Source organism: Pezoporus occidentalis, unplaced genomic scaffold, assembly GCF_034315485.1.
Source record: "Pezoporus occidentalis ecotype Australia unplaced genomic scaffold, CSIRO_AGI_Poc_V1 ctg249, whole genome shotgun sequence".
Lineage (NCBI taxonomy): Eukaryota > Metazoa > Chordata > Aves > Psittaciformes > Psittacidae > Pezoporus > Pezoporus occidentalis.
This window is the reverse complement of record NW_026914383.1, coordinates 584,323-609,826: the sequence shown is the minus strand read 5'-3', so window position 1 is coordinate 609,826 and position 25,504 is coordinate 584,323. Positions and strand designations below refer to the sequence as shown.

At 48.9% G+C, this 25,504-nt stretch overlaps 1 protein-coding gene and 1 long non-coding RNA gene across 5 annotated transcripts in view; one reads left to right on the top strand and one right to left on the bottom strand.

Annotated features, from left to right (window-relative positions):
* The window catches only part of KAZN (kazrin, periplakin interacting protein), a 218,914-nt gene that overhangs the window by 66,238 nt on the left and 127,172 nt on the right, over positions 1-25,504 (bottom strand). The window contains exon 3 of one of the 2 annotated variants that reach the window (XM_062622845.1): positions 20,076-20,253. In XM_062622845.1, the coding sequence (XP_062478829.1) occupies positions 20,076-20,253 (178 nt within the window). Of the gene's footprint in view, positions 1-16,029; positions 16,052-20,075; positions 20,254-25,504 lie in introns of those variants that run through there. The other variant, XM_062622847.1, reaches the window with a different exon arrangement.
* On the top strand, positions 20,175-24,123 carry LOC134165766 (uncharacterized). 3 transcript variants are annotated; one of them, XR_009965643.1, is made up of 4 exons: positions 20,175-20,282; positions 21,766-22,054; positions 23,532-23,609; positions 23,990-24,123. It is a non-coding gene; the product is annotated as an uncharacterized LOC134165766 (long non-coding RNA). The 3 variants fall into 3 exon arrangements; XR_009965644.1 differs by lacking the exon at positions 20,175-20,282 and having other exon boundaries at positions 20,727-21,858; positions 21,946-22,054; XR_009965642.1 differs by lacking the exon at positions 20,175-20,282 and having other exon boundaries at positions 20,727-22,054.

The window sequence follows — 25,504 nt, the reverse complement described above, 5'->3', positions numbered from 1 at the left end:
AATACAGCAACAAGAATTCCCCTGTTAGTTCAGTCGACATCCATGAGGAGGAAGGATGAAAAGAGTTTCCATCAGCAGCAATGCACTCTTCCTTAGAGCCCAGCTGCTCACATCCATAGCTACGTCCTGCAGCAGAAGGAACCATCTTTTCCAGAGCATGACCTCAAACATTTAAACTCGTGTCAAAACTCCAACAAACTAAAAATGGGTAAAGGAACACAGCTCATGGGATGGACTTGGACTGGAAACCACAAGACATGGCTCTTCCCTCTGCTGCAGATTTCCTAGAGGAAAACACTGCTCCTTGAGTGGGACCACAGTGGCACATGCACAGAACAGAGATCTTGCTCTACACCGCATCACCGCTGGGCTAACTAGCTTTCCCTTACAGAGTCATTCTATGTTATTTCCAGCCCAGACTCCTCTTAAACCTCTGACCTTAAGTCAGAACTCAGTAACAGACAAAATCCACAACCCTAAAGCTTTTTGTCCCCCTACTTTACCTTGAATGTACTGCTACTCCCAAGGGTTCCTCCAAAAAAAAATCCCAATAAGAAATGTATGAGGGCTCCTGACATGGGAGTATGTCCATGCCATTAACGCTGGCTGCAGATGGGACAAGCAGGGACAGAGAGATTAAGGGATTTGCCTGAGCTAATGACATGGACATCTTTCCACTGACTTCACCAGGCTTTAGACCAAATTCCTGTACAAAGGGCTGCACTCAAGAGCTATCAAGGAGCTTAATTCATTAGCATTTTTAAAGTACTTTTAGATCCTTGAGTGAAAGAGGCTATCAAAGTGCAAAGTCATTTTATTACCGATAACAGTCCAAGAACTGCAAGTTGAATCCTTCAGTCAAAAGCCTCACACCACAAATGGCTTTATAACATAGACACACCACAAAGTCCTAATATTAAAGCTTCCTTTAAAAGCCTTCTACTATGCACTAGTTTTCCATAAAAGATTCCCTTTATCTCCACAAATTCTGATGGTAACTTTTACATTCCCACACAGCAGTGTGGATGCAAACCCACCTGGGGAAAACAAAAGGCTGTAAAGCTTATTTGCTTTACTTCCCCCTGGTAAGTTCTTATTGAGAGCAGACTTGATGTGCTGGATATGCCATGCGAGGACACTGACCGCAGGTCTAACTGCAGGGCATCCATGCACCCTGACCTCCTCCCATCACACTGGGAAGCAGAAAACGAAGCTATGGCAGGCTTTGTGCATGCAGTCCTCCAGAGTTAGGCACAGGAACAGCACGCAGGCAGTGCAAGGGACACAAGGCAAGATGCCTGGCATGGCTGCAGGCTGGCCTTGCGTGCGGTTCCTTCCCTTCAAAACGAAGTCTCCAGCCTATAAAAACATTGGCAGCAGCAGCCGGAAGATGCACAGTGCACTCTTCTAGTGTTTCGCCAGTGGAATAGACTTCATCCTGTTTCCTCTGGCCCCAGATCAAGCAAGACTCCTGACAGGAATTTTCCATTATCCTGTGGCAAACATAGCAGGGCAATCCGGCCACTTAACCGCCTTACACTCTGACCCCCTCTTCAGCAGCACGAGCTGGGGCATAAAGCACAAGCCATTTCTTGCACAATGTGCTGATTCCAGTGCTGCAGCCCAAGCAAGGAAGGGCTGGAAATCCCAGGCTGCATTACGAGACTGCATTGGGGTGATGGAGAAACCCCTTGGTCTTCTCTGCTTCACCTCTGCCCTCCTGGGCCCTACTTCCAGTTGCTGAGTGCACAGCCCAACAGATCTGTAACCAGGGAAGGATGGGAATCCTCAGTACCACTCCTCTGTTCCTACTTCGGTAAATCCTTTTCTTGCACTGCTTTTACAGTAGACTGCAAACTCATCTCCAAAGCCTGTGCAACCACCCCACCATTGCTCATAGCGGGATCTCCACATGAGGGACACAGCAAGTGCCAAATTCACCCCCTAGCAACCCAAAGGAGAGCATCCACACGACTTCAACGACCATCCTCAGGAAGAGGGGCTCTGGAAGCACATACAAAACCTACAACACCTTTGTGGATACAGAGACCATCGATTAACACAGGTGCCCTTGAATCACCAAGGATCAGGAGCCCCTTTTGCTTCACAGGCTGGTACAAGGGGTTGCTCAAGGTGCACTCACAGCACTGATAAACACAGAGCTTACTCTGGCTTTCCCTATGCCACATTTATTTGCTCAGGAAAAATGTCAGGCATCTCCTCATCCCTGCTCATTTCCTATGTGGTTTCTACTTTTCCCAGGGTCACAGGCAGTGACAGGCATCCCCGAGGCTTATTTGTGTTTGGAGCCATCTGCTAAACCAGGGAGGATTGAAACAGCCTACAATGAAAACGAGCCACTGAAGAGCACTGTGGTTTCCTTGGTAGTGACAAAAAACATTTGCTTTACTCCCTCTTCACAGAGATCTGGTCTTGAATAATGCGATGGCTCAGCTCCAACTGCACCATTCCTTGTAGCAGCATGGTTCACATCATCTAGGAGAAGGCTGCCACTCCAAAACCACATGCTTAATTACACCACAGCATATCAACCATTTCATTTGGTCTAGTTTGCAGGCGATGGGAAATGCTGGGATGTCTCACCCCAAAGTTATCTGCACCTGAGTCATAGCAGTGTGCAGGTGCCCACTCCCTCCCCTTGGCCACCACACCCATCATTAAACAGTCTCAAAATGAAGTAAAAGAGCTTTAATCCCACAAACAGCTTCTGCATCATGAGCAGAGAACAGCTCCGGTGTCAGCATCACAGGGGGGAGAGGAGGAACCGTCCGCCAGCGCGGGGACGGGAGCACAAAGCCCACATTGTCCTTCACTGCAACTAACTCTAGGGGAATCAAAAGGCCAAGGCTCTGTTTGTGAAGGGCAATGCTTTTCTAGGACACATCCAGCAAACGGCAGGTTATGCCCTGCCACAGCAAGATACTGCTTGTGTACCCCAAACCCCTACGTGGGGACCTCTGCAGCAGCCAGTGCAGTCAGAGACGTTGCCTGCACCGGGAGCTGCAATTTCAACTTCCCAACAGAATGAGTCTTACAGGGTAAAACAAGAGCCTTTCAAACTGCATACTCAATTTATCAGCACCTTCCTCCCACTAGAAGGCTGAAGTTGGTGGGAACGCCGTTAAACGAGTGCCACATCACCTCTTTGAAACCAAACCAGCAAGGGACCATATCACATCTTCAAAGATTAATCTGTACTTACCAACTAATCAGCACTGACAAAAATAACTCATCTAATTATAAGAACACCACCATTTAAATCATGAATTATATGCCTTATTAAGAAGTAGAATAGATCAGAGGATGTGAAACAATTGCAATTAGTAAAACAAGAAACGCCAGGAAACAAAAAACCCCTACAAGTGTGATGTGAATTGTAGGCATTAATCTTCCCAAATAGTGACTGATCTCCTCTGACATACTGAATGTCAGGAACAGTTGAAGCCTATTGCAATTCCATGAATGCAATTCACCTTAAAATTGCTGAAAACTCCTTTTAAGAACGTGCCTCTGCTCTCCCAGACCCACCCCCAGGCCGTCTCTCCCACCCTCACACCCCTTTGACAGTGCAAAATCTTCTGCAATACACAAAGTGTTGGTCCAGGCAGGAGGTCCTTCACCAAGGAAGGTGCAAACCCATCCCTTGCCCCTGGGGCCTTTCTGCAAGAGGACACCTCTTCTTACACCTGCAAAGATGCTGTGGGAAGCAGTGACTTTCTCCTGGCATTACTGGGAGCAAGCAGGCTTCTGTGCATGTAATTGCTGTTGGAGGAGCACGGGACAGGGATGCTGCTGCAGATAACAGCCAGGGGAACAGGGGATGCCTTCGAGCACTCAATGCAGGAAGCGTTCTCAGTTTTCTTTCAATATCATCCAGTCCCTCTGTGCTGCACATTAACCAGACTCAGCCCCTGCCCTATATAATGGCTCTACATTGTGGTGAAGAGGAAGGGTGGGGGATGCACAGCACCAAACCTGCCTCTCACTGCTCTGGGTCCAGCTCTACATCCCCACGTTCTCCCACATGTGCTCCCATAGGCAGTGTGCTGTTTCCCCATCATACGACTACTTAAGCCTACTCTCTCTGGTAAAATACACCCAGGAACCTGTGTTTTACAGCAAAGCTCAGCCCCTTCCTCCCTACTCAACCATCGTTACCAGCACAACCTGGGTATCTGCAGGGATCCTGTAACCAGGGCTTTTAACCACGTCATTTCTTTCCATCCAGATGTAGAAAGAGGATCAGTACTCAAAGGACACTCAGCGGAAGCAGAGCAAGCAAAGGTGAGGGGTTTGAGTTTCCCCTGCTCCTCCTGGATAAGCTTCAGCATCTCATAAGCGCCTCAAGAACGTGGTATAAGGGATGTCCCTGTGGCACTGCAGTAATGCCCTGTGCTGGTATGAACCCAACAAGCTTCTCTGCCCATGTCCTGGAGTGCCCAACCTTACACCTCCAGGGGTGACTGCTCAGATGGTTGTTTCCTGATCCCAAGTCTTTCCCATCCATGGTCTGCGATATCCTACAAGCCCTCAATCCCCTGCTCCGCAGCATTCAAACATCAAGGGCTGTATAAATCCCCTCGACACTGTTTGCCTGGGTGTTCTCCCAGACTCCTTGTGTTACACCCATAGCAATATTTACCTTCTGAGGGCTCTAATGCTTGCTGCAGTCCTGGCACTGCTCAGATCCAGACTGGCATCACAAATTCCTAATTGCACCTCAAGTTAGACAACAGAAAGAAAATACAGTACACGAAAAAAAGAAGAGAAAACAATGAATTGCAAAACACTTTAAGCAGAAGCAAGAAATCCAAACCACTGGGTGTCTTTGAGGTGGCATGATAAAGACCTGAGCAATGGTACACTGATCTTTAAAATACCAGCTTTCTTCCAACCAAGAAGCTAGTGAGCTAGCAAAACTCCTCTGTTCATAACCTGAGTGCTGTTCATGCAGACTGGGGGTTATGCCAAGGACAGAGGAATTCACTTAATGTCCAAAATTAACTTTATTTAGCCCAGCCCCAAACAATTCATGTTGCTCCTTGCCAACAGGTCCTGCAATCCCTCTCTCAGATAACCTGCACCAAGTAAGATGAAGAATAAGAGGCTTCTGGTTAAACTTGCCCTTGTAGCGCTCAATACACTAATTCACAGTTGGGTTTGCTGCATTATTCTCCTTATAGATAATCAACAGGTAAAGCATCTCTGGTTTCATACACCACCTCTGGCTGACTCCACCTTTCAAGAGAGGCTTTCCCCCAAAAGAACATTTGGCACAGGAATATTTTCCAACTGAGCTCACTTTTAAAGAAGAGTTCTGGCTGGAGACAATTCGGAAGGCCAGGAACACAAACCAAAAGCCAAGGGGAGGAGGTCATGCACAGGCAGTGGCTGAGAGCCCACAACACATGCATTTAGCCTGGGATATGAGGTTATACACACTATGGATCAGTCTGGGCACTTAGTGTCTCATATAGGGATACTCCTACAGGTAGATGCTTCTAGAGAAGCTGGTCAGCCTTGGACTTCAGGGGACTTGCATCATTCTAGAAAACACATTTGAAACCCAAATTAAAGAAGTACATCCTCTTCTTGCCTACTTGCAGCTCACCTCCTAAGCATGTTAATGCATGGGATCAAGAAAAAACTGGAAATGAAGTACAACTCAAGGTGAAGCCAAGTTGTTTGTTTGCATTACTAAAACCCACAGAAAAGAAATGCAAAACACAAACCAGCCCAAAGCCAACAGTGAAAATAACATTCAGTCAGAGGGTAAACCTTTGGTTTTATCCCCGTTCACTTGGGTCAGCTTGAACTTCTGTTAATACCATCAACAAGCAGCACAAAATACTCACACCTAAACCTCTGTCCTGTCTGGTGTTCACAACACCAAGTTCATCATTGGTTGTGAATTTAATTAACATGTTGGTTTTCCCTTCAACCCAATCATTAATAGGGCTGATAAATCAAACGTGCCATTGTACTCTGTAACACTGGACTTGGGATAGTCCTCAGAGGACCAGCACATATGAACCAAGGGATGAAATTCACTGAGACATAGATACAGCATCTGCATTTGTGACAGTCGGATATGATCATACTCCAGTAGTGTGCTCTGGCCTGCCCAACAGGAATGCCGTTAGACCAATACAGGAAAACATACAAGCTGGCAATTCATTTTGTGCATCACTTCTCCTTTCCTTTGTGCTGCCGCATCAGTAACATCCACTTTTGTGTCATAAAGGCATAGGTAGAAAACAATACCACTGGGGTAGTAGGTTTATTTCTTTTAAATGGAAGATGGAGACTCAAAACGGGAAACACACCGTTTGTCAGACTGGTTCTGAGACTGAGAGGGGTTTTTGCCCCCTCTTACGACAACTGAGTTGAACCTCAGGCAAGCTGATGCTTCCCTATTGCATCCTCCTGCGTGCATAACACCTGGCATTAATAAAACCATCGGGAGGTTGCGGTAAAAGATGAAAAGCAAAGCAACGTATACAGCAACCATCAACTCTGATCCCATCTGCCCAAACCAGCCCCACAAAAGCAAGCCTTAAACCCTCCATCTCCACTGCATGGCAACATCTGCAGCCTGACCTCTCATCCAGGAGTTCACCAGAGCCCGCAGGTACTTGGTGCATGAGGTTTTGCCCAGGGAAGAGTTATAGGAAAGCATCTTTAAAACAAACAAACAAAAAACCCACCCACAACAAACCTTGTCCCTGCGCAATCATGTGGCTTGGTTTTCAGTCCTGCTTCTCTTTCAGGTTTGTGCAAAGCAGCCTGGCAGAGGAGAGCTTCCCACCTCGCAGAGCACCAGCAATGGGGAAAGCTCCTATGCTGAGCCTATTTAAATGCTAATAACAGGGGCAAGGCAAAGCTGGAAGAGGCAGGGCCTTTGTGTTCATTCACCTGACAGTGCCAGGACCTCCCTTCCACCTTCACCTGAAGGACCTGGAGGATCAACCCAAAAACACAAGGGTCCTGGATGTGGCTCACAATCCCAAAAGACTCATGAAGATCTCAGTGGATGCCCTGGGACACCCAGATTTGACATAAGAGATGCTACCCTGAGTGAGTTGTGGAGATGCATTGGGCAATGAGCAGTGCTGGGAACACCCTTGAGGAACCAACTCCGCTTGCAGGCGTCTCCAGACGTGATTTGACGCAAGCACAACAGCCTCTACCAAAAGCAATCCTCAATTAAGCTGAAATGGTGCCACGGTAGAGTTGCAGCTAGCGGCAGAGATTGATGTTGGGGTGGAATCATCTCACCTGCTGCCCTGGATCACAGCACAGCCAGTGAGGAGACCGACATCTCCCAAGGACCATTCCACCTCCTCCTGGGATGTCCCAGCTATCAGGGAGAAACATCCTCTGGAGGTACCATCCCTCCCTGTGACTGCACAGGGAGCCCCAGCAACCAGCCCAGACAAGACCTGTACCTGTCGGAGGGCTCAGCTCAGGCGTGATGAGTCTTGGTGTGGGAGCCCTGCCAAGGTTCAAGTGCCTCACAATTAACTTTCACAACAAACCAAAGCCTCAAGAGCTTTTCATCTCCAAATAAGTAGGAGATGTGGGTCCACGCCAGGGCTTTTGTGCCCTCCTTTATCAAAGAGGTACTGATAAAGGACCTTGCTTCTTTTTGTGTTGGCGAGCACATCCACACAATGGGAGCTGCCTTCATTTCCAGAGCAGGATAAGGAAGAAGGGCACGATGTAGCTTTGCAACAGGTTAAAATACAGGGAATGTTTGCTTAGCAGCTCAAACTCGTGCAAATAACCTTAAAGGAAATGCTGAAGAGCAAACATAATTCCAGCACAGGTACCGTCCACAGCAAAATTCTCTTGGTTGTGGTGCTGTTCACCATAAAAATGAATTAAAAATATAAATCTTTTAATATATATAAACACATTCCTGAGTTCACCAGAAAGCAGCTAATCTTCTGTGCTACCCATCATTTATAAGAGGTGAAATAACCAACAAAGCAAGTTCATGCTTGCCTGAATAAACAGGCAGGAAGGAAACTGCCGTGTGCAGATCCCAACCCAGCAGGGTAACACACCGGCAAAGGCTCCTCACAGCACTTGTCAGACAGACAGACACCGTGCTCATGCTTCTGGAGTTCAGCCTGACCAGCACCTCATCATGAGAATACCTTTACAACCCCCAGAACAACTCGCCTGTGAAGGAGAGCTCTCTTGAACGCTGCTCCTGTTAGGAGAGGGAGATGCCGGCAGCAGCACAGGAGCACACACGCTGCTGCTGCTGCTCTACCCAGCGAGGGTTTGGCTGCAGACCAGAAGGAATTGGCAGTATATTGCCCGGGACAATATTTACCCAGTTCGAGTACAAGCGCACTGATAAAATACAGTGTTTTGCATAGCACTTACATGAGGATCTGTTCTGCTCTGAAGAGGCTCCTGCAACTCTCCAATGTTAATGGGAGCTGTGCAGAGGGAAAAATGGACTTTTCAGTGTGGGATTCCCTGACCCAGTACTGCGGTACCTGCAAAAGCCACAGGGTGAGGGGATGAGATGCAGGCAGGCAGCTGCCGTTCTCTGTGATTTAGTTCAAGCCATAGCATCTATGGTACCCTACGCTTTCTCTCCCAACCCTTGTTCCCTGATAGAATAGAATAAAGGAAGATCTTACTCTTCCTTACTCTCTTTTTTCCCCCACTCATTTGGGACAGAGCACTGAAAACGTTTTGGTGATGTTAATTACCAACTTACTGCTGGTCTTCTAATGACTTATCCACAGATTTACAATGAGATCTGAGCAGCTCTGCTAATCAGGGATAAATCTTGTATACTATAGAGGGTTATACTTCTTTATTAGTCTTTCTTGTAGGTCTAATTAATGGTATTACTCTCTGAACTGTGTACACACACTTAAAGAACTTCAAGATACACTGAAAACACACCCCCAGAGGAACCAGGGTGTGTTTAATAATTTCCTACTGGTTATCTCCACCACTACATCCACTCACGTCATCAGCAACACCCACCTCACCCCTCTCACTCAAGATACTTGGTTTGATAAGTGACTTGGACCATTCATATTAAAAGAAACCATAAACAAAATTATCTTTAGAGTATCACTCCAGATTTTCCACTTCCCCTCTCTTTTCCAGATTGTCCCAAAGACGCTCATTCACTGATTCAAATCCAGGAAAGATGCAAATCATTGCTGTTGAATAAGCTTGTACTTACATCAGCAATAACAACCAAAAAGGAATTAGCAAATGAAAGCTACCTCACAAAAACTGCAGTGAAGCAAAATGTCCCAAATTGGAGTCTTTATGTGCAGCTGCAACTAAAAGGAACCAGCATAAATCACAACAAGTCTTCAACGCTCCAATCGTTTTCCTTTTCCAAGACTGCCCAAAAGCTCAACTGCTCCAGCTCAGAATACACCAGAGGATCAAGCACTCAGCCAGACATGACACTGACCATGAGCTCCTGCAGCAAGCATCACCCAACAGCCAAAGCCCCTCATGTATATCCTGACCAAGGGGCAGGTTGCCACAGCCACACAGATGCCAAAATACCTCACCAGAACTTTCAACCCCATGGGCTTGGCTTGTGCTGTGGCAAAGACCTGGGTCAGGTCTTCCACGTTCTCACAGAGATGGCACCATCTCCTGGTGTGAGGATGGCAACAAGGGGTGGAAACGACCCTTCAGAGTTAAAGGAACTAAACCTTAGCAGCAGCACCGAATGTCATGTGTCCAAGAACCAGGTCTAACAGCACGTGAATAAAGCCCCTGAGATAAGCTGCAGCCTTGCAAGTCTATCCCCAAATACTATCCCAAGCCCATCCAAGAAGGGTCCCTCACCAATGAGAATTTGCTCGATTCCCCCCTGTGCAATATCCACATCCACTGGAAAACGTGACTGTGCAAAGCAAGGTTTGACTAAACTTTGCGACGAGGTGAAAGATGTGTGTGCTGACAGGCTCGCACCGGCACACCACCCAGCTCCGCTTACCTGATAGCATCTGGATCATTCAGTGCTGCAACAAGTGGAGTTAATGCTTTACCTGCAGATGGGTTTTTAATCCTGCATTACCATGGCCGTTACCATGTTCTTGTTGAACTGATGAACAGGCTGAGCTCTCATGGCTGCTTTTTACACATGCTTCCCCTATCCAAATTGGACTAATATAAAATAGTCACACTTATGTATCCAGATTTAACATCAGGTTATTTCAAGACAAGGTTGGACAAAGCCTTAGGTGACAAGGTTTAGTGGAAGGTGTCCCTGCCCATGGCACGAGGGCTGGAACTGGATCATCTTGAGGTCGTTTCCAACCCAAACCATTCTATGTTTCCAGGGCTACAGACACTCTCACATGCCGCAGCCCAACACCGATAGCACAGGAAGCACTACAGTTCACAAACCACAACAGCATCAAACAAACCTCAGCCCAAGATAATATGGCTTCATTCAAATGAAAAAGAAAATAACCTTTAAGGAACCTACAAGGTATTCAAACCATTAATCCTGCCATACATGTAATGCTGAATCAAAGATGTTCTGCTGCTGCAGAGCAAATGCGCCCATCAGAGGAATTACACCCCAAAATCAAACCGGTCCCTAATGACTGCACTCAGAAACCACAGTGATAAGCAGGGTGTAGAAGATGTGTTAAATTAGATCATTTGCCAAAATACCCTCAGAAATGATGCACGTCCAACGAGGAACAGAGCATTGAATGGTTCTATGCAATGGTGGCAAAAGTACTTTTTGAAGCTTTGCTCTGCCTGAAAGCAACAATAAATTGTATTTGGGGCCACACCTGAAGCAACCTCAGCAGCTGCCAGTGATGCGCCCAGGGTCCACATGCCTTGCTCTGGGGAGCAGGCAGACCTTTACACAACCTGAGCAGCTTGTAAGCAACTTCTGGGAGCTCCAGGCCCAGGGCTGGACCAAAGCCACCCCATGACATGAACATGAAAACCATGGGCAAGGTGGCAGCTCATAATCCTGTTCCAGTGTGCCCCATTCACCCCGTTCTTTCCCTCTGAAGCCTGCTCATTCAGCAGCTCCTAAACCAGGACAGGCAGCACTGGGCAGAGGACATCCCCAGGAGGAGATGATGCCCTCAGCTTCCCACTACCCCATGGCTCATCCCCACCACCACCTCTCCCAACCGCTCCAACAACCAATCAAAAGCATCCGTGTATGAAAGCATCCAGGACCCTGCATGAATACACCCTGATGCCAACACAGCCACTGCCTGGGTACTTCGTGATGAACAAATCCTGCAGCATCTTTGCCTATCTATCAACACACCACTCCAAAATATGCCTTTGTGGCACTAAATACAGGTTTTTTCTACTAAACAGGTTGAAAAAAAGAGGTTTCTCAGACCCATGCTGCTATGAGCTTCTGGTTTTGATGGCTTTTCCCACAGGAGCTTCAGCTCCCCCACCTCCCCCTGCTTTTCATTGAAATTGAGGAACTGCATTACTCAGCCCTCTCACCCAAAACTGTCAGTTTTAGATGCTTCTTGACCACAAAGGCAGATCATGCAGGAAACACATCTGAACAAATCCCTGCGTGGCTCTAAAATGAGCTCCATTCCCAAGGATGACAACGATCTTTCCAGATTCAATTATATAGTGCAAATGTGGCAGGGAGCACAATGCATCTCCACCTGAAACGGTTCCCACCCTTTCTGCTGCCTGAGCCATCACACTGGCAGCAAAGAATCACGACAAGTTGGTAAAGGCCATTTAACAACTCCAGACACATTACAGAGGGATGTAAAAGTTCAGGGAATTAACGTTAAGAACCTGCAGGTGGATAAAACAACAGCTTTCGCCCAAGCAGATAATGCAGTAATAGAGAAACATAAAGACAAGTAATTAGGTGTGTTTAAGGCTAGAACAAACAATGCCAAATACACAGAGGAAGTATTTTGCCACCACGGGAGGAGGAATCTGTTCTGTGAATGTACTGCTGTCACTCGAAACCACACCACGACGTTCAGCTCCCAGGGAATACCTCGGAGCTGGGCTCTGCTCCTCCTTAGTGAGGAGTCACCCCAGGAAAGCGCTGCAGATGGGCAAGGCGAGCTGAGAATGGGTCCCACGAGGTCTTCTCCAGCAGCACCATGATCCCAGACCCCACACAGCAGGCTGTGATGGCCATGCCAAGACATGCTGTGCCTTCCCAGCTTCCACATCAGAGGGCAGCTGTTAGTCAACATTCAAAATGCATTTTCCTACACAAAACCTCTATGTAGTCCCCTAAAACCTTTAAAGCAGTCCTAGAGGTTTCTATTAAGATGTTCTTTTTCCCCCTCCTGCAACTTCAGAGTGTGTCTAGACCGTGTAAATCGAGACATCAACAATAAGTTCCTCAAATCTATTCCCCAAATCAATTTGCTTTGCTTGCCACCCCTTACGCAGCACATCTCCCTGGAAAACAGCAAACACTTCCCATGCTTGTGACCCCGCAGCAAATTTCGACCCGCAGCAGTATCTTACAGCAATCAGAAATACCCTGGGAAAAACACTGCTTTGTGATGGGAGGGAGGGCAGAGACTGCTCCAACCAGCCCAAGCAGGAAAGCAGAATCTTACAAAGACCTTTTAACCCATCCCTAAAGGGTATGCAATGCTCTTGGGCACACCTAAATGAGAACACAACACCAAACTAAGCATTTTAAGATAGTCTGCTGCTAAAAGGGGGCAAGAGAAGTTGGTCCTTAGGGCAATTAGGCTGCTGCATGACTGAAACGTGTAGCTGAGGCCCTCAGTGATACAGTTTAATGGTGAACTTGGCAGTGATGGGGGAACAGCTAGACTTGATCTTAAACGTCTTCTCCCACCTCATCGATTCTACAGCACAGACCCAGCACTGGGCCCATTGGCAAAGGCCATCAGTAACGCCACGCTATTTTTCCCCGGTAATTTCCAGGGGAGGATAATGGACAGCTTGCTTGAACAGCAGGCTGGAGCAGAAGTGTGCTTCACTGACATGCATGCTTGCATGCTCACTGCTGGAAAATCCTCCAGTTGTAAGGTGGCCATGGGAATTTGCTAGCAAGTTAACATACTGGCTAGTGAAGGTTGTTAGCATCAGAAAGACAGGTCCACTTCTGCAAATCCCATATTTTGGTAAGAATTTAAAGGCAAATGAAACCAGAGACTCAAGTATTGGAGCAGCTCCTGGTTACAAACCTCAAACATTGTCTAAATGGCCTCAACCTGCTGCTGCAGAGGCACAAGCCCCATTTCATCTTCTCTGCAAAGAAACTCTTCTCAGTAGCAGTGTCAGCTCTCCAGGTTTGATTGCCATTGCAAAGAGAAGTCAGAGATAGGCATCAGCAGAGCACTGTGCTTCACTTGCTCTCTTTACATCCTACAGATCACACCTATTCAGACTAAACACTATTCCCCCCACCCCCTCCAGTGCATGCTATTTTCTGTAGAAAGGCCACTGAACTCCCCATCCAGGGAGGATACACACTCTCATGAGAGAGGAAGTGATAGAGATGTTTGGGATTCTCCTCCAGATGCCACCCAAAGAAGAGGGACAATAGAGCAGAGACCGCGCAGGAGAGGAGCCCATCCCCAGGGACAGCAGCAGCAAAGGCTGTGACACACCAGATAACCCCAAAAGTTCCGCTCCCGGGTGCAGCCTGTAAAACCTGTGAAATTCTGATGTAGAGGCAAAGCAGCATGAATAGCTGCCAGGGACAAGGACTCCATGAGGACTGAGAAGGGCGAGAAATGGATATACAGATGCCCTCAGAAGAGATACTCCTTCCAGAAAGGAAGCAAGAGACACAGACGACTCTCCAAGACCAGGATGCAGTCATGCCACAGCAGGGCATCACTCAGTCCCTCTTCCTTCCTCAATGATAAGGTTGATCTTCTCCCAAATGCTGGGTCTAATGGGTGCCTATAGGAGATCCACGATGTCTTCACATTCCCCTTCATGCTTCTGTGGGCATCTTTGCTCCTTTCCCATCGTCCAAGCAATCCAAAAGCAAACTGTAGCTGTGGTGCTGCATGTACTTGAATCTGCAGCTGACCAAACACCTGAAAAGGAAAACTCAGTAGTGTTTTCCATCTCTTAGGGCAAACACAGCCCTGCGTGCTGCAGCTTTTACATCTCACAGGCATCCAAAATCCTAATGACAAGAGCCCATCCCTCCTCAGGTGCTCTATGCAAACAGCTCCCTGCTGCAGCTCATCTTCTGCACTCCAGAGCTGAGGTCTTCACAATTAAGTGGTTTCAGACACAGAAACTTCATCAGGCACATAAAAAAAAACAAGAAACCTGACCCAAAAGCCACCTACAAGGAAGCTCAGGAGCAGCCAGCCTGCACCACACACAGACAGCTCTGTCCCACCCCAGCAAGCCAAGGAAGGACAGGACTAACAAGATTAGAGAAATAATCAGTTTATCAGATTACTGAAGCTGCAGAGCGGAGCTGAGGGGCACTGGGGTATCAGGATGACCCTGGTTGCTGCTGCTTCCAGCCGGTGTCACACTCAAGCATGATCAATACCTCTGCAAAGTTGCCCTTACCCAGGAGTGCTCTGTCCTTCCACACAGCCTCTGCTATCTCAGGTCCCCTTGGCTCACAGCCTGACACCATCACTCAACCTCTCACCCCAGGGGAGGCACCCCCAAACCCTCATATTCCCCAAGCCTCCAATTACCCTGCTGGGCCAGGGGTGCACAAGGACAACTTTGGGAAGAGCTTTTCCTCTCCTTTGCAACTCCTGCAAACAAACTGACTCCGGAAAAGAATTCAGCCAATGCTTCCAGAAGCAGTTATTCAATAGCTGTATGCTGGTGAGACAGCTCAGCTCTGCTGATAATAAAGCAAGCTAAATCCATTCCACCTAACACAGAATACAACTCGCAACATCAAAGTATGCATTTGTCTAGCTTAAAGCCTCCAGACCTGGTGCTTTCACAGAATTTATCTCAATACCTGAAAGCACCAGCCATAAAGACTCAAGCAAAATTACACAGCAAGAGAAAGCAGCAATAGATTGCAAAGCAGTAAGGAGCAGCTCCCTGAGCCCTCACCATCCCATGGGTGAGGATGTAGCCTAAAACCAAGGTCCCCGATTGACTGATTCCCCAGGGTTTGTGCACAGAGGTAAGCAGAGCCTGGCTCCACACGCCGTGCCACGTTACAAGCGCTCCGGTTCTGCAAGCTGCTGCATCAGTACCAACAGCTCTTATCTCATGCTTCACTGTCAACAAGAAATCATGAGAATTGAATTTTAATAAGCTGGAGACTGAAGCTTTGCTCTATGTCACACTGGTGCTGAGGTTCGGTGCCTAACTTACAGCAAGGTACGTCAGCCCTGTTTGGTGCAAGGAGAAGAGCAGGAACCACTCGAGGAAAGGCATCTGCCCTCAACTGCTGGTCAATGACACCCCCAGCTGCAAAGTCTCCCTCAGCATCAAACAGGGTTTGATGCAGATTTTCCTGTATTAATGGGGACCGGAAGCGCTGTCTGCAGCCAGTTCCTTGCATCTAAACCAACCATGTGAATATTGCTATGCACGGATTTATTTCCCAGTGCATGCAATTGTTTCAGAGCATAAAACTAATTGCTCCTCACTCTGGGAAATATGCAGGATGGAGGTAAATAAAGGAGGGAATTATTAGGAAAAGTAGTAGTACAGCAAGACTCCCAGCACCTGACAGTATCCAAATTCCTCAGGTTCCTTTACAGTGTCAGCTGTCAAGCTCTGGAAGAACAAATAGCAGGGAAGATTTGTGAAAAGATGAAAAAGGTACATTTTCAACAGCCCGAGATGATTACTCGCAAAACAGCAATAGCACAGAGGTAACCGATTGCCTCCTGGGCAAAAGTCAAAGTCTTTGCATTGTAGCTGTGAAAGTATAGAGAGATCAAAGAGAAAAACCCTGGGTTTGGCTGTCATAAAGGTCCTCCCGGCCCTTTGGTCTCACCAAGCACCAAGTCACAACCACAATCTTCCTTACGCTGCACACACCTGCGATCACAGCACAGCAAGGAGGAGAAATCCTTGCTTCCAGGAGCGGGGTGCAGCTCCCGCTCTCTTCCCAGCTGAACTTCAGCAGCAGCCATGCAAACCCCAACATCCCCAGCTCCACACTGGGACCACTGCGTACCACTGACGCTCTGAAACAGAAAGTGTGAGAAGCCCAGTGCTGAAGGAGATATTATTAATAACACTCAGCTATTGGCTGCTTTTTACATCTTCAAGCACTTTACCAACACTAATTAATTAAGGTGTTTTCCACTTAACACAGGGAGGAGACTAAGGCAAAACCAACAGGTTAAATGGACCAACTGCCTGAGCAGGCTGCCCAAAGCAGTGGTAAATGTTCCATCCCTGGCAGTGTTCAAGGCCAGGTTGGACACAGGGGCTTGGAGCAAGCTGCTCTAGTGGAAGGTGTCCCTTTCCATGGCAGGGGGTGGAACTGGATAAGCTTTAAGGCCCCTTCCAACCCAAAGCAGGCAGGGATTCTATGATTCAGCATGGCAAGCCCCTACACCCAAACTCCTCATTTTCCCCATGGATCTTGCTTTTGTTTCAACTACTGAAAATAAAGGTGTAGATTCAGCAATGACCATAACCCAAAAGCCCAGAGGTGCACCCACCATGAACAGGGGCCACTAAGCTGCAGCAGCACTTGCTGCGATGCTCTGCCTGCATCCCGCTGCCACTGTACCCTGACCTGGACCACAGGGCAAGGGTTTAACTTTTGCTTGCAATTAATTCAAGCCATTCTAATTCAAACAAGAATCCAAACACAAGGGTGCTGACACACGGCTGCTGTGATGTTACTGAGCGCTGCCTGTAATTGCTGCGCTAAGCGCCAGGGACGTGAAGTATTGATTTCCACCGTGAGCTGTATCCAGCTTTAGACAAGAGGCTGCAGCCAAAATACTTCTTTCAGCAAACTCACCGTTTAGAAAAGATCGGCAGGGCTGAGAGTTGAGTGTTTAAGGCTCACGCTAAGGACTGTAACAATAAACAAGTTCCATGCCTGCTTACCTACGGACACCCACCATCCACTCCTCCTCTCCCTCTTTGCTGAATTCCTCCAGCTCTGTTTTACACTGGGTAAACCAAGTGTACCTCACTGCTGCAAAAACAGGGCGTTGTGGAGAAAAGCCTCGGTGTGCACAAAGTGACTGAGGTATTACCTCGAGCTGCCTCAAGCTGCACCGTAATTACACAAACAACACACTTCACAAACTGAGTATTAATTACTGAGCATAACACAGAGGTGCACATTTACCTCCTCTCATGTGACCCACGAGATCAACGAGCTCCTTCCCACACTAAGCAAAGGGACCTGACAATTCCACCACATGATTCTACACCAGGACCACAGCAGATTCCTGCTACGCATCCATCCCACCAGCACATCCCACATTTGCACTCACAGGTAAGCAGTTTCCCATCCGATTCAAGCCTCCCGCCTTCCACTGATGTATTTTGTAAATCAAGCAGCTTGGCAACCCTCCTACTTAGGAGACACACAACAGCTATTCAGAGAGACTTGTCTTCGCCCCATCCTTCTGAACAGCATCTCAAAATCCTTGACAAAAACATAAGGCTCACTACAGATAACTTGGGCCTGTCTGTACAAACACAGAGTGATGTAGGAGAGCAGTTATGGTAGTATAGAAACAACAGTACCAAATATAGGGAAGAAACCCAAAACAGCGTATCTAATCAGCAGGTTCTGTGGAAACCAACTACTTTCCCCCCTTCTCCTCACTCATGCTCTTCAGATGCAATTTTACACTTAACTGATTGGCTTCTGTTACACTCCAGTGGTACATGGCTGGACACATCACATTTTAAATAACAGCCTCTTCAACTGATTGGGAAGGGGAAAAAAATGCATCTACAGCTACAAGGTCATGGAGTCCTCCTTGTTGGAAAGCATCCTCACTCCCAGACATCAGCACTCTGAGCCAAAATTGCCAACTTAGAGTGGGGAGATGGAATGACCCCTCCAGCAACTGCAGCAAGTGCTAAAGATGCTGGTCTTACACCCAGCCTAAGACAGGACCACTCTTTGCCACTGGTCACAGAGACCTCACAACTCCAGCATATGTGCAATTGTAGTTATTAAGGAGAAGCACACACTTCTATGGCACCATTACCGCATACCAACTGTTTTCCAGCATGGCAAGAGTAAAGGAACTCCAAAGAGGAGTTTTTCCATTGCTCAACAGAATAGACAACCTCTGAGGAAAACCCTGACCCTGGAGAACCACACACACACATCCCTCTTCATCCAGGCACATGCAGGAACAAAGGCACTGCCCCCTGCAAAAACATGTGTCCCTCCACAAGTTCTAGGGAGAGGAAACAAAACAAACCAAAACACAAGGCAGACACTGAAATAGGTGTGTGCACGAGAAGCCAAAGGATTCCACCTGCTTTTCTAGCTGCAAGGCTACATTTCCACAGTCACAATGATGCCCTCCACAGCGCATTCCCAGCCGCATTCCTGGAATGGAAGGCATCATCCTGCTGCCCTTTCAGCAGATTCTTGTAACAGAAAAGCATCTCAGCAGCCTGGATGCAGCACATGGAATGGTGCAGTTCTCCTTATACCAACAAGCACTATGCGTATCAGCTCTGAACATACCTGACCCCACACGTAACTGCGCTCCCCGCATACCTGCAGCGACCAGGAAGCTCTGCTGGGTCCGGCTGCTGCTGCCCAACAAACCCACCTGATGACTGATTAACTTTGTTTAAGGAGTGGAATTCACACACCACACCCCTGCTGCCAAACCAGCTACGTACAACAAGCTGATGGAACAAATCCACACATTAAACCCTCTAAATCCATTTGCATTAATGTCACACCACCGCCACACCGGTGGTGGGCTGAAGGGAGCACGGATGCCCACCATTACCTTTAAAATCCTACAGCTTAATGGAAATGCAACTCATATAACGCCTATATAACCCAAATAACCATACCAAGAGACGCTTGCAGTAAATAAGTAACAAGTAAGTAACAGCTACTGATGTTTTTATCACCCAGGTATAAATCCAGTTCAGTTACCAGGAACTGGGAAGGCCGGCGCTATTTTAGCCCTGACACCAAGGCTGCTCCAGGGTGAACTGTCAGGCAAACCTGCAATTATTCGGTAACAATACATACATATATTTGTATTTCCACGCCTCTGAAGTAGCAGTGATGGCAGCACTACTTTGATTAGCAGGAAACGCGAATTTCAGCCAGGCGAGAGCCAAACCCCGCCGAAAGCACTGCAGAAGCGACTCGGACCCCGTTCGCTAGCCTTCACTCAAAGCCAAGAGCACAAATCGCTCCCCCTGCACCCCGTTTTTCACGCTCAGCTTCCGCTGCTCCAGCTCCGAGACCTGGGCATAACTTTTTTTTTGGGGGGTGGGGGGTCTGTTCAAGGGCAGAAGAGAGGTGTGTGCATTGCACAGGGGCTGTGCAAGCCCCACGCTGGGTTAAAGCCACGCCGTGGCTCGGCTCCGTGCAGCCAGCACCGAGCTCCGCTCCCCCGGGGTGGCCGGAGCCCCGGCCCGCGGCTCTCGCCTCCGCCCCGACCGGCGATGGGACGTGCCGGGCCCCGGGGGCAGCCCCGGGCCGGCGGCAGCGGCGGGGCCGGAGCGCGGCTGTAACATGGCTGCTTCCCGACCGAATTACGAAACCGGCTGTGGGAGCGGGGTAGCGGGGAGCCGGCGTGCGGGGCCGCGGCAGGGGTCGAGCACCGCGCTGGGGATGGGGGGGGGGGTGAGGAGGAGGGGGGGTAGGGGGGTGTCTCCATTTGGGGTGGGGGGCGCGCGCTGGAGCTTTAAGAGGCGGAAGAAGCTGCATGGAATTCGCAGCGTGCTCAAAACCTGAGGGGAATGAATCCACCACCGGCGGATGGAGCCGGGGCTCGACGGGACGCACCGGGCACCCCGAACCCCCAAACAGATAACGAAACCCAGCCGCGAACGGACGCAGTTTCCCAGCGGTGGCCGCGGAGACAAACCCCCCCCCCTTCGCCCCCCATTGCCCTCACCTTGCGCGCTGTGGGGGCCGTGCTCCATGGCCGGGTCGCTGCCCAGCTCGGCCAGGCGGCGGCCGGTGGCGGCCAGCTCAGCGCGCAGCGCCGTCACCTCCTGCCCCGCCGCCTGCAGCGCCCCGTCGATGCGCAGCGCCAGCTGCTTGTTGTCGTCCATCATGTGCAGGATTTTGGCCTGGGGGAGGGAGGAAGAGGAGGAGAGAGGTGAGAGAGAGGGAGGGGGGCGGGAAGGGGCTGCCGGAGGGAGGGGGGAGTGGGCAGGGAGGAGGGGCGGGGCTGTGGGGATAGGGGAGGGGGCTGTGCCGGAGGGGGGGAGCGAGGGGAGGGGGGCTTTGGGGGGGTGAGAGCAGTGCAAGGGAGGGGGGAAGGAAGGGAGAGGGCTGTGCGAGGGGGGGCATGCAAAGTGGGGGAACGAGGGGGGAGAAGCGAGGGGAGGGGGCTGTGTGGAGGGGGCCGTGCAAGGCGGGGGGGGGGGGGTCTGTGTGACGGGTGCGTAAAGGGGAGGGAGCTGTGCAAAAGGGGAGTGCAATGGGGGCTGTGCATGTAAGGGGCAATGGGGCGGGGGGCTGCGCCAGAGGGGTGCTGTGAGAGGGGGATACAAAGGGTGCTGGGCAAAGGGGGGTGCACCCCCTACCTGCAGCCCCCCGCCCCCCAGCTGCTCCTTCCTGCCAGGGGTTGGGGGGAGCCCTGTGACAGCGCTGCATTTATAGCAAGCCCCTTCAGTTCCCCCCCTCGGGAAGTTTGGGGCACTGCGGTGAGTGCTGCAGTGCCCGCAGCCCATGTGCTGAAACCGCTGCTCAGCCCAGTGCCTTTCTGGTAACCGGGTTCAGGTTCACCCCGAAAGGTGCATCCCCAACAGCAGGTGGAGGTGAAACGGGCTCCAAAACTCCCCCTGGAAGGGCTGGGTTGGGGGGGGGGAGAGCAACCTGTGTGCTGTCAGTGCGATAATGCGAGAGCCCTTACGCTGACGGTTCATGTGGCACGAACCCAGGGTGAAAAATGGAGAATGATTTGGTATCATCGCTGGCGACTGCTAGAGGGAGCGCTGATGTTTCCCTATCAATGCCTCCGAGAGAGCCACTTGCGTGTTTGCCAGGGCCTGGGCTGCAGCGAGCCCGCAGAGCTGCATCCTGAGCATCCTCAGCAAGGCAGCGGTGCGGGCAGGCTCCGTCCCCGCCGCAGTGAATCCGTGCTGCTCTGCAAACCTGCACGGCTGCACCATCCCCGCTTCTGAAAGCCACAGGCAGCAGCACTGAGTGGCTTTGCCTGAGCCATGTGCGCCTCCGAAAGTTCATAAAGGGGTTTAGGAACTGGGTGGGTTTAGGAACGGGGTGGGCCCTGTAGAATGTCAGTGGGTGCGGGAAGCAGAGCCGGTGAGGAAGGGCTCCTACCGAGGGAAAAGCCAGAGAACACCACAGTCCTTAAGGAAAGGGAGGGAAACAGTCCTGCCCGTGTTGTAAACCCTTCAGTTTTTGCCTAGGCTCAGGCTTTTGGCTGAACCCACTGAGAATTTGGGGCAGTTCCTTGAAGCTGAAGGATGCCCTTCTGCACCACTGCAGGTAATGCAGAGACCTTAGCCAAAATGCAGTAAAAAACATAGAAAAGGGTTCCTCAGTGAGCTGCAAAGAGAGTAACACTGGGAGAGGCTTGAGATGGGATAAAGCAGCAGCATGTCACTGTCCTACAGGGACAGTCCCCATGGAGTGCTGGGATGTGGCTCTGCAGAAACAGAGGGGTTTGGCTTGAGTGTCCCCAGGCAGCTTTTAGGAACAGATATCAGGTAAATCTATCATGTCAGCTGAAAAACCACACTCACATCATCCCGGGTCCCCCGAAACCCCGGACCTGATCTGGATCATGCTTACAGCCAGCTCTCCAAGAGTGAAAAGGACCAAGTCCTTGTCAAGCAGCATCTAGACCTTGTAATCTGTAACAGGATTTTGCAAACCGAAGATAATCCAGTATTTAGATACATGGTATGGTGGATTTTGAAGGGAAAGTTATTTTTCTCTGAGAGTTTCCAGCAGTGTCTGCAATCCAAGCACTAGTGCTGGGCAAGGGCACTTGAAATACCAGTGGGAAGGTGTGTTTTCCTTAATGAATTCCCAATGGGTGGACAAACAACCTTCAAGGAGAATTTGAGATTCTTTCTTCATCATCTATGCAGCCATCCCTGAATGAGATAAAGTCCTTTAAGTGTATATAGAAACTGAATTCTAATCAAATAAATGCCCTGTTTCATGCCTTATTTGCATGAGTATTTGCTGCAAACTGTGCTTGCAAATGAGAGAATTATGGATGTAACCAGATAACCTGAATGTGCAACTGCAGTAGCATATATGCAAAACTTTGTCATTGCACTTGTAAGCTTCAGCAAAAGAAACTCAGATTTAAAGTTCTGGCACATTATTTTTATCATAAAAAATCAGGTAAAAGCTGATTTGAGCCATCCAAGAACACATTCAGCTGCTGAAGCAACGTCCAAACTGTGCTTCTAAATCTAACCTTAATAATAAACCAGTTGCGTTGCTATACTGGCAGTGCTGGAAACTTTAATTTACCAACGCAAGAGAATTTCTGCATTAGCAAGTGTGCTATTTTAAAAAAACATTGCTTACAGTTGGCCGTGGACTCATCCATAAATTAATAACCTGCTATAAAAAATCTGCCTTATTACTTCAAGTCCATTTATAGAATCATAGAATGATTTGGGTTGGAAGGGACCTCAAAGCTCATCCAGCTCCAACCCCTGCCAGGGGCAGGGACCCCTTCCACTGGAGCAGCTTGCTCCAAGCCCCTGTGTCCAACCTGGCCTTGAACACTGCCAGGGATGGGGCAGCCACAGCTTCTCTGGGCACCCTGTGCCAGCGCCTCAGCACCCTCACAGGGAAGAGCTTCTGCCTTATCTCCAACCTGAACTTCCCCTGTTTCAGTCTGAACCCATCACCCCTTGTCCTATCACTCCAGTCCCTGATGAAGAGTCCCTCTCCAGCATCCTTGCAGCCCCCTTCAGACACTGGAAGCTGCTCTGAGGTCTCCACGCAGCTTCTCTTCTCCAGGCTGAACAGCCCCAGTGTTCTCAGCCTGTTTCCATACAGGAGGTGCTCCAGCCCCTGATCATCCTCGTGGCCTCCTCCAGACTTGCTCCAACAGCTCCCTGTCCTTCTGATGTTGAGGACACCAGAACTGCACACAGTGCTGCAAGTGAGGTCCCATGAGAGCAGAGGAGCAGAATCCCCTCCCTGAGCTGCTGCTCTCACTCCAGCGGTGCAGCCCAGCACACAGGGGGGTTCTGGGCTCCAGCACACACTGAACCTTGGTCATGTTCAGTTTCTCTTTTGATATTCCCCTGAATATGCCTCAGAAGGTTTTCTCCCCTTCCCCAAACCTCCCCCAACCCTCACTGGGGATCAGTTGGGTCCATTTAAAACTGATTCTGATCATTCAAAGGAGGATTTGATTTCTCCAAGCTTCCACCTGGAAGGAGTGTAGAGCATCAGCATCCTGAGGTATCAGCTGCCAGAACTCAAGGTGGGTAGAAAATTAGGGGTACAGGCACAAGCAGGGGTCAGCAAAGGTGTTCCCAGGGAGCTCTAATACAAATAATGCCTTCAAGAAGGATTAAAACATTAAAAATATCACCAAGGTGTGCATTCAAAGTACCTGAGGGTTATTTTGGGTTGTGCTGATTCTTACTCCTTTGCTGACATCCTCAAAGTTGCGATGAAATGAAGCATTAGGAAATGAATTGGGCCTTGTTCCCTTTCTCCTGTTAGTTTTTAATTAACAAAAAAAAATTAAATTAAATTAAAAGCTAATTAAATGGCCAAAATTAGAAACCTATTATTTCCCAAAATCATTTTGTCTTTTCTTTTTTTCCTTTTTTTTTTTTTTCCTTTCCTTATTTCCAGTTTTTCTCAGGCAGCAAGTCCATGTCCCTGCAGGATGGGAGTCTCTGCCCATGCAGATGAGGCACAGCGAGGTCAGGAGTATTTCCTAAGGACACACAGGAAACCCAAGTCAATAAATCTCAAATCTCCATTCAGCTCTAGCTTCTTTTCAGGTGGAGCAAGGGGGTAGCCTTGAAAACCTGGAAACATCCCTCAATTTTGGGCAATATGTTCCAGTAGCAGCATCACACCCAGGCAGGGTGTTCCACAGGAGCATATAGATGGCGTAAACACGGATGGAGATTTGAGATTACTACCCATCATCTTCACTCGTTTCAACCTAAACAGTGCAGTAAAGGGAATGTGAGAAGGTTTAGGAGATGAAAAAGGGCTGAGTAGCACACGAGTACCGTTCAAGCCTTCCAAACACTAATTTGCTATTCAGATTACCACTTCTTATGGTTTAAGGTGTACAATATGCAAAGGAACCAGTTTAACTAAATGGGGAAAGCCTTGTGTGTTAAGGTTGAACGCAATCTAATATAGCCCTTTGACTCGATTCGATTAAATCCTTTCTTTTCCAATTAAATAATCAGGCTGAATTTAATAAAACTGAATTCCAATGTGTCATCCTGCAGAATGATGACCTCTGGGATGCTGCAGGCTTATGTAAATTCTGTTGATCATTTTTTATCTGCTTGTGCTCACTTCCTCCCCCAAAAATTGCCTTCTGTCTGTATATTTACATTAATTCCTCATCTGCTCCATGTATCTCTGTTTGCAGTAACAATTCCAGTTGAAAGGGCTGTGGGTATCAACAGCTTCCTTCAGCACAGCCTTTAAAATGGACCTTCTGTGATGGGATAAAACATTGCCAAAGGCAGGGTTTTTCCTCTGTGCCTCTGTTTTGTTACACCCTGGCACATCGAAGTGCAAACAGCAGCAGTTTGGCACCTTCCAAATGTCGCCAGAGACATCTGTGGGGCCATTCATCAGCAAAGAAAAGCTCACCAAGAAAATCCAGCCCAAGCGACCAGCAAACTTCAGCGGCAAAAAACACAGCGTGCCCTGGGTTCAGTGTCTCCTGTAGCACATCTCCACTAAGTAATTCCATCAAAGTCACACTAGCTGCTTATGTGTACAGTTTTCTTTTCCCCCCTCTTCAAAGGTCACATTTTTGGGTATTTATAACTGCATTTGACTCCTCACTTCTCTCTCTTAACACTGGAAGAGACACTGGCACAGGGTGCTCAGAGAAGCTGTGGCTGCCCCATCCCTGGCAGTGTTCAAGACTAGGTTGGATGGGGCTTGGGGCAACCTGCTCTAGTGGAAGGTTGGAAGGGGGGTTGGAACTGGATGAGCTTTAAGGTCCTTTCCAACCCAAACCATTCTGGGATTCTACGATTAAAACTCGGAACACCAACTGTTTTCTTCCCCTGCTGGAGTATATAGCAGCATCTTAACACAACCCTTACTGATAGGGGCAAGTCCAGAGGAGGCCACGAGGATGATCAGGGGCTGGAGCACCTCCTGTAT